The 15,719-nt window shown below is 45.3% G+C and overlaps 1 protein-coding gene across 1 annotated transcript; it reads left to right on the forward strand.

Moving 5' to 3' along the window:
• The first annotated feature begins 1,661 nt into the window (after window positions 1-1,661).
• Window positions 1,662-15,229, forward strand: ncdn (neurochondrin). Its single transcript, XM_060942992.1, has 7 exons — window positions 1,662-1,747; window positions 2,167-2,388; window positions 5,750-6,931; window positions 9,150-9,391; window positions 11,148-11,363; window positions 11,547-11,689; window positions 14,681-15,229. The coding sequence occupies exons 2-7, from the start codon at window positions 2,182-2,184 to the stop codon at window positions 15,097-15,099; spliced, it is 2,409 nt and encodes an 802-aa protein (XP_060798975.1). The 5' UTR covers window positions 1,662-1,747; window positions 2,167-2,181; the 3' UTR covers window positions 15,100-15,229.
• Window positions 15,230-15,719: the final 490 nt, after the last annotated feature.

Below are 15,719 nucleotides of genomic sequence, written 5' to 3' on the forward strand. Positions count from 1 at the left end.
CTGGAATGCAGTGTTTTCCTTTCTCCAAACATAACACTTCTCATTTAAACCAACAAGTTCTATTTTGGTCTCATCCGTCCACAAAACATTTGTCCAATAGCCTTCTGGCTTGTCCACATAATCTTTAGTAAACTGCAGACGAGCAGCAATTTTCTTTTTGGAAAGCAGTGGCTTTCTCCTTGCAACCCTGCCATGCACACCATTGTTGTTCAGTGTTCTCCTGATGGTGGACTCATGGACATTAGCCAATGTGAGAGAGGCCTTCAGTTGCTTAGAAGTTACCCTGGGGTCCATTGTGACCTCGCCAACTATTACACGCCTTGCTCTTGGAGTGATCTTTGTTGGCCAACCACTCCTGGGGAGGGTAACGGTGGTGTTGGATTTCCTCCATTTGTACACAATCTGTCTGACTGTGGATTGGTGGAGTCCAAACTCCTTAGAGATGGTTTTGTAACCTTTTCCAGCCTGATGAGCATCAACAACACTTTTTCTGAGGTCCTCAGAAATCTCCTTTGTTCGTGTTTCAAAATCTGGTGTTTCGTTTCTCAATAACCTAAGAAACTAAGACAAATGTTTAATAATACATTTGATAATCATTCATCATTCATTCATTCATTATCTCTAGCCGCTTTATCCTTCTACAGGGTCGCAGGCAAGCTGGAGCCTATCCCAGCTGACTACGGGCGAAAGGCGGGGTACACCCTGGACAAGTCGCCAGGTCATCACAGGGCTGACACATAGACACAGACAACCATTCACACTCACATTCACACCTACGGTCAATTTAGAGTCACCGGTTAACCTAACCTGCATGTCTTTGGACTGTGGGGGAAACCGGAGCACCCGGAGGAAACCCACGCGGACACGGGGAGAACATGCAAACTCCGCACAGAAAGGCCCTCGCCAGCCCCGGGGCTCGAACCCAGGACCTTCTTGCTGTGAGGCGACAGCGCTAACCACTACACCACCGTGCCGCCCCATTTGATAATCATTTTGGCAAAAAACAAAAAGTCATTAATAAATGTAAATTTAGCAATAACAAACCTTAAGTTGTTTTCCGGGTGGCACGGTGGTGTAGTGGTTAGCGCTGTCGCCTCACAGCAAGAAGGTCCTGGGTTCGAGCCCCGTGGCCGGCGAGGGCCTTTCTGTGTGGAGTTTGCATGTTCTCCCCGTGTCCGCGTGGGTTTCCTCCGGGTGCTCCGGTTTCCCCCACAGTCCAAAGACATGCAGGTTAGGTTAACTGGTGACTCTAAATTGACCGTAGGTGTGAATGTGGGTGTGAATGGTTGTCTGTGTCTATGTGTCAGCCCTGTAATGACCTGGCGACTTGTCCAGGGTGTACCCCGCCTTTCGCCCGTAGTCAGCTGGGATAGGCTCCAGCTTGCCTCCGACCCTGTAGAAGGATAAAGCGGCTAGAGATGATGAGATGAGATGAGATGAGGATTTGGTTTGTTGTTTTTCTTTCTTTCTTTCTTTTATTTATTTATTTATTTATTTTTACTTTGAAATGACATCCATTTGATTGCACCTCAGTCCAGTAGATGGCGGTAATACACTTTGCCTGTAAACTGCCATAAAACCTGACAGAAGCAGAAAGACTACAATTATTTTGAAATTCCTATCTCTGACTTTAATTTTGTAATGCAGTCCTCTACCGGAAGTCAACATTCCGTCTATCACGTGAACGATGGAAGTTACACATGTTTGTATTTTTGCTCTTCAGGTGGTTTGAATTTTGTTAAACCAGGTACATATTGCATCTTGACTGTTTATTATTTAGGATATTATTTCCGAGTTCAGTTAAATTTTTAGTTTTTTGGTGCAAGAAAAGAATGCTATATAAGCTAACTAGCATCCTCTTAGCTATACAGAATTGAGAGAAATCCCATTTTTGAAAAGATTACTTGTATTACTGAGCAAAGATTAGACGTAATCCCATTATGTCGGTTTAAGCAGCTAGTTTTATCTCCGTGTCCTGTTTCAAGCTACTCTTTTTCCCCCTCCTGACTGATTATACTGTGTAGTAGAGGAAACAGGTGACTTAATTTAGTGTGCTGCAATAAGTGTCTTGTGAGAGTGTGTGCTAAGTGCTCTTTAGTACTGTACATATAGGAGTACACAGAGGCATGATCTGTAAAGTAGAAATCTACTCTCCTATGTTTGCAGGTGTATTGATTGAGGATGGCTGAACTTGAGAGTCTGTGTGGCTTGGAGCAGGACTCCATCCAACATGATCCAAGTCCTGACGAGGCATCAGGAGCAGATGCTTCCAGTCCTTCAGCTGAAGCGAACAGTCTGACTGCTGCACAGCAAGATGTCCTTGAGCGCTGTCTCCGTGTGCTCACTCATGCCAAAAATGACAGCCATGTTTTAGCAGCCCTTCTTCTGGTAAGGTCAAAAAAAACAAATTAAGCAAGTCAGTTTACAGAAAAGCAAAGTTCAGGGAGGTTTAGAAGCACTTCACTTCCAAACATTTTCCCTGATAAACAAATTACAAAACTCCATAAGATGGATCCATTTGCATTAAATGGCACCAAAGAAACGCCCCTTCTACAATACAGTAATCTGATATCCAGTAAAATATAAACAAACTGCGATGTGGCCCAATTCAGCTTATCACCTGAGGGGAATGCATTTAACTTCCAACAGCTGGAAACAGAAAGGTACAACACATTTGTGACACACGTCCGTTACATTCGTCATTTAGTCTCATCTCATCTCATTATCTCTAGCCGCTTTATCCTTCTACAGGGTCGCAGGCAAGCTGGAGCCTATCCCAGCTGACTACGGGCGAAAGGCGGGGTACACCCTGGACAAGTCGCCAGGTCATCACAGGGCTGACACATAGACACAGACAACCATTCACACTCACACCTACGGTCAATTTAGAGTCACCAGTTAACCTAACCTGCATGTCTTTGGACTGTGGGGGAAACCGGAGCACCCGGAGGAAACCCACGCGGACACGGGGAGAACATGCAAACTCCGCACAGAAAGGCCCTCGCCGGCCCCGGGGCTCAAACCCAGGACCTTCTTGCTGTGAGGCGACAGCGCTAACCACTACACCACCGTGCCGCCCCCGTCATTTAGTAGATGCTCTTATCCAGAACAACATACAACATACCCAGAGCGCCCTGGGGAGCAGTTGGGGGTTGGGTGCCTTGCTCAAGGGTACTTCAGCCATTCCTGCTGCTCCAGAGAATCAAACTGGCAACCTTTTGGTCCCGAAGCTGCTTCTCTAACCATTAGGTTATATTCACTATTTTGAATATTTCTCGTTAAAATGAACTCTATACTTTATTCAAACTACTGTATAACAATCTGCAGTCATCATTGTGAGTAGAATCAGTGTTAAAGGTAGCAACCACAAAAAAAAACAAAAACCACACAGCCTTTCTGGAAAATAAAGACTGATCACACTGTTTAAACAGATATGTTCCAGTACCTCCATGGTGACCTCTCAGTGGTCAGCTTTCCACATCCAGTTGCCCAAGACCAAGTGTCTTCAGTAATCAAGTCTTAAAGGCAAATCTAATTTATTTCTTAAACCTAAGATGCATTACAAATCGTCACTGACCCAACTGGATTTGTTAGGAGTCACATATTCTGACATATCCATAATGGTTCCTAGAGTAATATCTCAAAGGAGCGAAGTATGAAATATCGTAGTAGGAGATGCAGTTAGTTTAACTGAGTTTGCCACATTTACACCAAGTACAAAGAAAGAGAGAGAAAAATTAAATAATAAAATAACATGAAGATGACTAATTACAAACAAATGAAACGTAGCAGGGGAAAGGAACAGGACTTGCGTCCTGATTGCCACCTAACCCCTAAGTTCTTGAATAAGTTAGGTAGTGAACAAGTTAGGCGAAGTCCTCCCCTAAGCTAACAGGTTTTCGTCTGTTTTCTTGTTGAAAATTTCTGATGCCAAGACGTGCAGCACAGGAAATGATGAAAACATTCATGAAATCTGTTTGATTCTAATCAAGTTTCAGTCTTCAGACTAAAGCTGGGCATACACTGTGCAATTTTTTTTTTTTTTTCAATCGCGGTATTCAGCTGCTGCTCACACTGTACGAGTGAATCGCAGGGGTAAACAGCACGCAGCTTACGATTCCTGTTCTCACACTATACGATGCGATGCTCGGATGCGATGCTCAGGATTTCAAACAGGTTTGATTTTCATCCGATCGATCGGGAGGAGGTCGTGAGGTGTTAATCGCTTGTCGTTACCCCATGTATACTACACGATCCGAGATGCACGATTGAGCCAAAACTCGGCCCGATCTCCAAAATAGTCGCACGAGTGAAAATCGTGTCAAAATCGGGCCAAAAATCGCACAGTGACTACGTATACGTGCACATCCAAATCGAGCTGCTGTTGGTAATCAAGCTGAAGGTCCCAGCAGGGGTGCCAGAGAAATCCAATCCTACATGCACACAATGAAATCGGGCTATTGTGTGAGGTGCATTGTGCACCCGAGCCACAGGTGGCGCAACACGCCCCATCGTGTTGGTACACTTCCGGTTGTCGTCATGAAGAAGAGCTATTCAAGAGTGTAAACAAAGTTATCAGTTCCGTGTTCTCCATTGCGCGTTTTTCTCCCGTCCATGAATTTTAATATATTCAACTCCTTAAGCTGAATGAGCATGAACTCTGTCTCCTCATTGCTCCAGAAGTGCACGTTTCTGCTTGCCTGTGGCAGTGGGGGCGTGGTCAAGCGCCGGTCTGTGACAGGAAGGCGGAGCCAGGGAAGGTGAGTGGCAGAATCACTTCACCTGACGGTAATTAACCTGTGTTTGTGTGTCTTCCCAGTAACCGCGCCCTATTTAAGGAGGCAGAGGGAGAGCAGAGGGGAGAGCTCATCCCGGGACTAGAACACAGCTTGCGCGCGCGTGTTTTTCTCTCAAGAATAAAAGTAGGCTGTTAAACTGAAAAGTCTGACAATAAAAAGCCTATTAGTACCAGAAGCTTTGTCCTGCCGTCCTCTGTGCTCCACCCACACTTCAGAGAGCTCTACATCGCCATTTTCTCTTCTTCGTTTGTTCCTCCTGACCTCTTCTGCTGCTCGCTACTACTGTTGTCATGCCGACCGAGGCTGTTGTGTTTCCCGCTTGTGGTCTCATCACTCGTCACTTCCGGAAGTAGCTCGACAACTAGCTCGATAGGGTATACATGCACAAAGTAGCTCGGCAGAAATCGCATAAACTAGGTTGTGTAGCTCGATTCTGAGAAATCAAGTTCGGTTCAATTTCAGCCGAATTAAGGTGTATACATGGCATTTTGAACTTCGATTTCAGTCGCGCAACGGCAGAAATTCGATTCTGTCTATGTGCATGTAAACGTAGTGAGTGTCTGCCCAGCTTAATACAGAAATTCATGCAGTTCGTATTGTACACAAGTCTTCAGTATCAGTAACTTGATATGCAGATGAAATTGTTTTTCAATCGTTTTCCATCAAAGTGCGATTGGCTTTTACCCATATCTGAATATCTTCCAGTTTTTGTTGATGCTAGACTAGACTAGAACTCTGTGATGACTATAGATTAGCATCTAACTCCGTGTTCATTTTGGAACGTCCTGGCAAACTTTTTAATAAAGCAAGTCCAACAAACTCACCCACCCAAATGTTTGGTTTTATTCAGAATTGCAATACAGAAGTAAAATGTGTTCTGTTTCTCATTTCACACTGTCTTTTTCATGTAGTTTTGCTTTGAAATCATTTAAACTAGTTCTTCTGTCTAGATTACACGATTGTGTCCAGCCAATCAGCTGGATTGCGTGACCCTGCATCGAGTCTTTGAAGCAGTGGGTTTCAACCTTCCTGCACGGCTGCTGATAACGGCGATCCGAGGGAGCGAGAGCTCTGGGCTTCCCCCTGAGGAGCTGCTGTCTCTCGGGACTGCTTTGCTAGGTGCTCTAAGCACTGACCCGGACATGGTCACTCATCCCCAGCTGCTCAGTACTGTCCCTCTCCTCCTGGGCTTGCTGGAAAGTGGAGCACCGTTCAGCCAGAAGCGAGCCCAGTGCGACGCTGCAGCTTCTCAAGCCACTGAGAAGACGCGTCCCAGTGATTCATCTCATCAGACTTCAGGAAAGGAAGCACCAACAAGTCCTTCCAGGTTAGGGGATGGAGATGAGGCAGCCAAGCCTCCCACATCCACCCTGGATGAGGAAGTGGCAGCTGACTGCTATCGGGTTTTGAACTCTCTGTGTGCCCTGCCAGGAGGACCGGATCGGCTGCTGTCCCGCGGTGCTGTCCCTGCTCTGTGCAGAGCTGTGTCTCAAAAACAGACTCTCAGCTATGAGAAGGGTCTTCCGCTCCTGGCTCATCTCTTATCCAGTAGTGTTAGGCAGCGTGCATGGAGCAAACACCCAGCAGAACTGCTTTCTCTCCTTGATAGGATCTCCCAGAACTTCAGCCAGACTTCAGATCAGGAGCGTCTGGAGATGTGCACTCAGATACCGCAGTTTCTTCCCCCACCTGGAGGTGAGCTACAAACTCAAGAGCTCAGGGATGTAATCAGTCGTCTTTGGGCAACGTTGCGTCCATTGGTTCAAGGGAAACTCGGCGCAGAGCAGCTGGGCCATGTTCTTGTGCTGTCTGCTTGCCTGCTGGACTTGTGTGGCTGGGATCCAGCAGGTCCACCCAAGTTCTGCTGCTTGCTAGTGAACCGGGCCTGTGTGGAGGTGAGGATGGCACTAGAGGAGCCTCCAGGTACGAAGTTGTCTGCTCAACAGCAGCACACACTCTCTGCCTGCTACCGTATCTTGGAGTCGGCCATAGAACAAGCATGCAGCGAAGGGAACAGCACGAGTCCTGCTCAGCCGGAGATTGCCATTACCAGTTTGAGTCTGCAGCAGAGCAGGCAGGTGCTGGGAGTCTTGGAGGAAGCTTTTTCTGCCATCATTTACTACCTGCAACAGGTGAGAGAAATGTGTGTTACATCTGTGCAGTCAAAATAGGGTGAAAGTACAGCTTGGTCATATTCAACAACTGACCATATCTACAGCACACTAGTTGATATTTGAACACGATCACCTTTAGATACCGATCAGTGGTTATAAAGAGTGCTTTCACACCTCTTCGTCTGTTTGCAGAATCTGAATCGGACAGAAATTTTTACTTTTGGTTTATTTGTTATTGGTCAGAAATTAGAAGATTGGGGGGGGTGACCCAACCTTTGCTGAGTGCACATCTCATCTCATCTCATTATCTCTAGCCGCTTTATCCTGTTCTACAGGGTCGCAGGCAAGCTGGAGCCTATCCCAGCTGACTATGGGCGAAAGGCGGGGTACACCCTGGACAAGTCGCCAGGTCATCACAGGGCTGACACATAGACACAGACAACCATTCACACTCACACTCACACCTACGGTCAATTTAGAGTCACCTAACCTGCATGTCTTTGGACTGTGGGGGAAACCGGAGCACCCGGAGGAAACCCACGCGGACACGGGGAGAACATGCAAACTCCACACAGAAAGGCCCTCACCGGCCACGGGGCTCGAACCCGGACCTTCTTGCTGTGAGGCGACAGTGCTAACCACTACACCACCGTGCCGCCCTGAGTGCACATAGAAAATAAAAATTCACCGGAGAACAGGGAATACAGAACTGCACTCAGTAAATGACTAGACAGTTATACACTCACCAGCCCCTTTTTAGGAGCACCCATCCACCTGCTGTTTGATGCAGTTCTATAATCAGCCGATCCCTTGACAGCAGCACAATGCATCAAATCACGCAGATACAAATCAAGAGCTTCAGTTAATCTTCACTTAAAACATCAGAACAGGAAAAATTGTGATCTCTGTGACTTTCACTGTGGCATGGGTGTAGGTTTGAGTATTTCAGAAGCTGCTGATCTCCTGGGGTTTTCACACACAGCAGTCTCTAGAGTTTAGACAGAATAATAATAATAAGTTCAACTTATATAGCGCCTTTCAAGAAACCCAAGGACGCTTTAGAATTATAGACAAAGAAAAAAATAATAACAATAAAAAATAATAAATAAATGAATAAATAATAAAAAATAAAAGTAAAAAGTCCACCAAGTAGGAGTCAGGATGTAATTCCAGTGGTGTAGCAGCCACAGTCCCACCAAAAGGCGCATGAAAACAAGTCCCACATCTCCAGCACCGCCGCCGTGATGCCGTTAGCCACATCGCTCGAACACCACGCCGTGGATCCACAAAGCGAGCAGAGAAGCTCCGCCACGCAGAGCACTGGTGTGTCCCAAACCACCTGCACAGCCGCCATGACGCCACCGAGCAACATCGCTCGGAACATCACGCCAAGCATTAAAGCGCAGAGCGCTGGAGAACCACGAATGTTAAATGAGCAGCGAGCTCACTGCAGTCCACAGCTGGGAGCGCTGGCATCGCTCACAGCGAGCCAAGGCCTAGAGGGAACCAACACCCAAAACTGGGTCCGGAGCTACACCACAACCGGTGGACAAAACACTCAAACAAACATCAAACTACACAAACACACAGAAAAAATAAATAAAATGAAAATTGAAAGAGAGAGAACATAAAATTAAAAAAAAAAAAAAGCTCTGGTGAGAAGCGGCAGCCAGAATGCGCACGACATACTCTCAACCGGAAACGGAAACGAAAAAAAAGGTCGACAAACAAAAAACATTGAGCGAGCGACAGTTCTGTGGGTGGAAACAAACGCCTTGTTGATAAGAGAGGTCAGAGGAAAATGGCCAGATTGGTTTGAGCTGCCAGGAAGGATATAGTAACTCGTGGCAACTCTTTATAACCATGATAAGCAGAAAAGCATCTCAGCATGCAACAGCAGAAGACCACATTGGGTTCCAGTCCTGCAGCCAAGAACAGGAATCTTAGAATCAAAAACAAGTTCCTGTGAAAGTGGCAGTGAGTGTAGAAATAACTCATTTAAAACATTGTGTATTGTGTCCATTTCTTTTTTTCCCTTCAGTCCAAATCTCCAGAATATATCGCATTTAGGTTGACTAAATATTGCATGTGATGAAAGCATTTTAAGATTCTTTAAACGATTGTAACATTTCTGTACATTTGTATAGATATCTTCTGAATTAAATACACTGTAATTATACATCCACACAAACATAATTCAAGGTTATACCTAAGTAAAAAATTCACATTTCCACAGGTGGATCCAAGCCGTTATGATGACCCCTTCCTCTTTGCAACGTTCCGCTCTCTTTGTGCCTGGTTGGCTGAGGAGACGTCATGTTTAAAGGAGGAGATCATAGCCCTCTTGCCCTTCCTCATTGGTTACACCAAGCATCACCGACAAGACAAGAAAGGCAAGGGGCTGGCTGATTGGATGTCAGAGATGTCCGTCACTGATGGCTCACAAGCTGGAACATGGACAGGCGAACGTGTGCTGAGGTCAGAAATATTACTAGTGTGCGCTTTGCTTTACAGGAAGCTCAGTTTATGGTCAGATCAGGCTACATATTGAATGCATTGTTCACTATTTGTGACATTGTTTTACAATATGTAATTATTGATTTGATTTTAAAGGTGCAGATTGTAATTTAGTAAACGGTGGTGTAGTGGTTAGTGCTGTCGCCTCACAGCAAGAAGGTCCGGGTTCGAGCCCCGTGGCCGGTGAGGGCCTTTCTGTGTGGAGTTTGCATGTTCTCCCCGTGTCCGCGTGGGTTTCCTCCGGGTGCTCCGGTTTCCCCCACAGTCCAAAGACATGCAGGTTACGTTAACTGGTGACTCTAAATTGACTGTAGGTGTGAATGTGAATGGTTGTCTGTGTCTATGTGTCAGCCCTGTGATGACCTGGCGACTTGTCCAGGGTGTACCCCGCCTTTCGCCCGTAGTCAGCTGGGATAGGCTCCAGCTTGCCTGCGACCCTGTAGAACAGGATAAAGCGGCTAGAGAGATAATGAGATTTCTAAACCCGTAATAATCATATCATATTTAAGAGACTGTGATTTGCATTCTTGCCATGCAGTGGATGGGAATTTTCTTCTCATCTCATCTCATTATCTCTAGCCGCTTTATCCTGTTCTACAGGGTCGCAGGAAAGCTGGAGCCTATCCCAGCTGACTACGGGCGAGAGGCGGGGTACACCCTGGACAAGTCGCCAGGTCATCACAGGGCTGACACATAGACACAGACAACCATTCACACCTACGGTCAATTTAGAGTCACCAGTTAACCTAACCTGCATGTCTTTGGACTGTGGGGGAAACCGGAGCACCCGGAGGAAACCCACGCGGACACGGGGAGAACATGCAAACTCCGCACAGAAAGGCCCTCACCGGCCATGGGGCTCGAACCCGGACCTTCTTGCTGTGAGGCGACAGCGCTAACCACTACACCACCGTGCCGCCCGGGAATTTTCTTAATTTCTTTATTGGTTGTTTTTCTGGCCTGGAAATCACCTCTGCCTCCAACTGGAACAAAGCCATCAGAACCCTTTTTTTCTTATATATTGACTTAGAGTTTAAGTAGGTTCAGTAAAGGTTCTAAAGCTCGTTATGGTGAAGGGGAAAACTCACGAATGTTTTTATTACCTTTGCCAAGGAGGTCATATTACCGTTTGTTTGCCTTTAAGCACGATTACACAAAATCTACCCACCCGAATTCCACAAAACTTGGTGGAAGGGTGTAGCATGAGCCAAGGATGAACTTGGTACATTTTGGACTGGATCCGAGTTATGAGGTGGATCCATGAATTTATTTTCACTTTTGCGGAAGTCTGCGCTCAATAATGCCAAACATCTTAAAATCCAGTAGATGGCAGTAAAGTTCAGTAGCGACAAAACATGGCTGATGTAGAAACACGATGACTCTGTATCACATTCCACATTCCTGGCTATCAGAGGACCGCTGGTACCCGTAAATGTGGATTGTGATCTAGAAGCTTCAGCGAGGCACAACTGTATTTTGACATAATTCTAGGTTTTTTGGAGATATGTCCAAACATATAAAGTGGTTGCAGGTGCCGATTTGCATATCATAGAGTCGAGTATTGTCCTTGGTGGAGGGCTGTACTCTCCGGGTGCCCTTTATGTTGCGATTTAATTTGCAGGCAGCAGGGAGACCTAAAATGGCAAACTGCTCACGTTAAGAACGTCAGTAATGTTAGCGTTATTCTAATTTATATTGGGTTGTGTCTCTCTTTCAGATATCTCCTCCCAGCACTTTGCCACCTGTCAGCTGAGGAAGGCCCAAGAAAGGTGCTGCTCTCTCTGGATACTCCAGCTTTACTGGTGGACTTTCTTGCCCATGGCTGGGGAGTCTTGAAGACTCAGAGTGGGAGAACAGTAAGCAGAGATCCCAGTTTGGAAACGGCCTGTTCTGCCCTGCTCAACTTTGTAGTCACAGAGCCTGAGCAAGTCAGGTACACGGAGACGATACAGTTTCACATACTGAAGCTTAAATCGGTTTTAATCTTTACTCGTTGTTTCTGTGAATCGTGTGGACCAAATCTAAAACTGGTGTTCTCTGGTTCACTCAGAGTTCAGTTCATGCTGAAATTTGGAGGAAGCCTCTTTGTGATTGCTCCTGATCTGTGTTTTCTCAGGACTGATGCTTGCTTTGCCTCCCTTGACGCGTTACTGAGTGAAGCACTCCCAGTCCTCCTCCACAAGTCACGCCTGTTGGTTCTGACAGCCAATTTCTGCACTCTGGGTCTTATGATTAACAGGCTAAAACCAACTTTAACAGGTAGGTGCATTTTAAAAAAATGCAATCATAAAGGCTGTCCTTTGTTTATACTTGGACTTTTATTCACAATATCCTCATACCAGGCTTGTAGTGCTCGAGTCCGACTCGTGCCCTAATTTTAAGGACTCGTGACTCAACTTGGACTTGAGCACTGATGATTTGGACTCAGACTCGTGCATTAACTGCATTCGGACTTGTAAATTGGAGACGAGGACTCTGATTTTTTCTTTATTTTTTGTAACATGCCATAATAATTTGGCATAAGATATTTATATCTACATTAATTTTTGTACTAATCTCGCGCAAGAGTGTCACACCTGTGCACCTTGGTGCCTGCATCAGATAGATTCTCAGGAGCGCTCCGGACAGTGCACGCACCAAACGGACTCTCGCACACGTGCCGTAAATGACCCGCACCTGCACAGGATTAAGGCGCAATCAGCGTGCCGATATAAAAACTGTGAAAACACACTTACTTTGTGAAGTATTGAGTTGCGTTGCTGACACATTACTGAGCCTTATTTCCTTGTTTGGTTTCCTGATCCCTGATTTCCTGTTTCTCGTCTTTGATTCTGCCGAGTCTACGATAGCCTGTTTGTGTCTCGCTCGACCCATTGCCTGTTTCACTGTTTTATGATTTTGCCTGCCGTTCTGGATCGTTTACCTGTCATCGCTTGTATTAATAAACACACCTTCTGCACTTACATCCGTCTCCCAACCATCTCTGACAGAATACTTCACACTCCCTGACAAAGAGAAGCACATTCATCTGTTCATACGTCATGTTCAGGAACAAACTAATGTTAATGGCGCTAAAACAGCCACCGTCAAATGGTGTGGTTGGAGTCTTGCTCTCGTACGCGACTCAGATCAACAGTGGACTCGACTCGAAATTTTCTTTAGTGACTTGGACTTGACTCGTACTTGAACACTGGGGACTCGAGACTGGGCTCGGACTCGAGGTTTAGTGACTCGACTACAACACTGCCTCATACTGAACATCCTTTCAACACAGTTTTGATCAGGGGTCACCAAACTTTTTTCTCTGGGGGCCACATTGTCATTCCTGACTGTGATGGGGGGCCGGGGTCGGGTCAGCTATATAACATATAGAATTGTATGGCCAAGACAAATATGACCACCAGCAGGCCTCATTGTGTAGTAGAGATTGCTAGCCTGGCACAGCCATCCCCACTACTATATCCCCACTACTATATCCCATACTACTATATCCACACTACTATATCAACACTTGATTCCTGGCACATATTTGTTTATCTTTACTAATGGTTTGCAAAAGTAGTAATCGGGTCTTCACACTTTGTTTTAATTTGAAATACCACAGATATTCCATTTATTTATTTTCTAATAAAAATAACATCAAAGTTGTCAAGGTAAGAAACATCTGCCTATTTGAGGTGATTGACACTGGCAAAGGTGAGTGGAAAATTATAAATTGTAGGTAAGCCTGTTGATATTTTTAATAATAATTGTGTGCAGCACTTAATAAAGGTAAAATAAATAGGCCTATAAAATAAATACATTTTAAAAAAACAGTGAAATTATAATATGAGCAATAGATCAATAGATCACAGCAGTTGTGCTGTGTCCTGCACGTCATTGCTCTCATCCATGGCCAAAGCAAAAAAACTCGAATTCTGACGCTTTCTCATTCAGCTGGTCATGCACGTTGTCCCCCAAATCTTCGGTTCGGCTGGTCATAGTAAGTGCGGAGAGACTCACCGCGCTGAGCGCATCCTTCTTGTCGGGACACACCTCCTCGGCCACAGCAAGCATGCATACTTTAACAAAGTCCCCATCAGTAAACGGCTTTCCATGGGTAGCTAGTAGGTGAGCTACCTTATAGCTAGCTCAGACAGCAGCCTGGTTGATCTGGGTTTGGCGAAGGAATACATTCTGTTGTGCAGCCAGTCCGCATTTTATCCTCAGAATCCTGTCTTCTCTTGTTTGCCCTCGCAAACTAGCATACTCTTTGTGGCGGGTTTCGTAGTGACAACACAGATTATATTCTTTGAAAACCGACACTTTTCTTTACATACAAGACAAACTGCACGGTCCTTACACTGAACGAAAAAATAATCGGTGGTCCACTGTTCTTTAAAAACTCTGCACTCTCTGTCAGCTTTTCGCTTACCGCTAGCCATTTTGCTGTCCTGAACACTGACAGTTCTCTGCGCGTGCGCTGCCTGTCACTGCTTGATCGCGAGCATATGACAAAAATTCGGAAAATATGAATAGTTCATTTTATAACTAAATATCAATTTTAATTGATAAAATCAACAAAATACAAGATGCAGACATGTTATTATTTGCCAAAAAGCAATTTTAAAAAATAGGCCATGACCACTTTTGGGGATTGCCTCATAGGGCTGGTTCAAGTGGTGGGGGGCAGAAGGGCTGGGGGGCCGGTCAAAGGGGGGTGGCGGGCCGGAGTTTGATGACCCCTGGTTTTGATTTTTCAGTTTCTAGTTGTAGAAGAGTAATGTTTAATAATCACACTAACCAGTGTAACCCAGATGAGCACAGATTCCCTAATAAACATTCTAATAAATCATTGTTCGCTGAATTTTGCGTCTTTTATAGAGTTGTAACTTGGCTTTCAAGCAGTTCAATGTCTGAGTGTGTTTAAAAGTGATGTCCTTCCTAACTCTACTTGAACCACTGTAGGTTCTGGGAGCAGAACTTTGTGTGCATGGGAGAGAATCGATGGTGGGCTCAAGGAGTAGTTAAAAAAAAAAAAACTCAGATCCAATTCAGCTCCACCTGTTTAACTGTTAAAGATCTGATCTTGCCAACTTTTAACAAACCCTACTAATGCACCTTTAAAAGCACTATACATTACACATTAAGTGAGTCTGAACAGCGAGGCAGCAAACCTCCTTCATTGCATCTCCTCTTTGCAGTTGTGTTTTTAAGATACAGTACATACAGGACTTGGACATTATTTTTGAGCATGTTTGTACCAAACAGGTCTGGGGAATTCCAGTCAGCAGCGGTTCTTCTCCTCTGCCCTGCATTTCCTCCGAGGGGCGCTACAGGCGGTCGAGGGTGGGGGCCAGGCACGAGTCTCTCCTGTGTGGGCACCATGGTGGGAAGAGGTGTGTGAGCTCTGGAGGCTCAGCGTGCAGGCTCTGGGCGGCTGTGTGAAAGCACAGCCTTGGATAACCACCATCGTCAGAGAGGAGGGCTGGCTGCAGAGCGTCCTCAGCCTGCTGGAGTCCAGCTGCGGTCTTCCAGACCCCTATTCACAGGGGGCCCTGGAGGAGGCTCTGTGTGCTATCGTCCACGAGTGCCCACTTTGTCGCCAAGATATCGGTGTTTACATGAAAAGGGAAGAAGGGGACTCGCTCCACTCCATGCAAACACTGAGGAAGATTCTAATGACCTAAGCTATTGAGTAATAACTCAACTATATCATGTGTATGTGCCTGTTGGGTGAGAATTATTGATTGGCAAAATAATTTCTATATTTGTAACTTTATGATGCAAAAATTAAATAAAAAATGTTTTTGCTTCTAATGGATTTAGTTGGTTTCATTGACGTTGGTCAGTATTTGACTTGCTACTGACAGAACCTGGTCTGTACCCACTCTATTCAGAATGTTATTTCATGAAAATTAGTGTATGGTAACTGCAACAGGTTTTTATTATACTGTCACAGTTGCATACAAGGGTCTTCTTCCATCTTTATTTGTTTGTCCCCCCTGTTTTGAAAGCTTGCAGACTATTTGGAGCCAGGACCACTTCCAGCGTCAAGGAAAATCCATTCAGCTTCCTATGGTCTAAGCACAGATTTATATAGGCAAATGTGTAAAATCATATTCTATTGGAACATAGCTTTTTACATTATGTTGTTTGTCCATCCATCAGATTCTTGTTAGCAAGATGCCTCAAAAACGAGTGGTTGAATGTTTGTAGGATTTATATGGAATTATCAATAACAAGCAGATGAACAGATTAGATCGTGGAATTGATCCAAAGAGGTTCAAGGTCAAATATCTGAGAGACT

This window comes from Neoarius graeffei, chromosome 16 (assembly GCF_027579695.1).
Source record: "Neoarius graeffei isolate fNeoGra1 chromosome 16, fNeoGra1.pri, whole genome shotgun sequence".
Taxonomy (NCBI): domain Eukaryota; kingdom Metazoa; phylum Chordata; class Actinopteri; order Siluriformes; family Ariidae; genus Neoarius; species Neoarius graeffei.

Bases quoted from the DNA above. Each gene is read 5' to 3' on its own strand.
- ncdn (XM_060942992.1), top strand. From the start codon at position 2,182: ATGGCTGAACTTGAGAGTCTGTGTGGCTTGGAGCAGGACTCCATCCAA. The intron at 2,389-5,749 runs GTAAGGTCAAAA...TCTTCTGTCTAG, and splicing joins TTTTAGCAGCCCTTCTTCTG to ATTACACGATTGTGTCCAGC. The intron at 9,392-11,147 runs GTCAGAAATATT...TCTCTCTTTCAG, and splicing joins ACAGGCGAACGTGTGCTGAG to ATATCTCCTCCCAGCACTTT.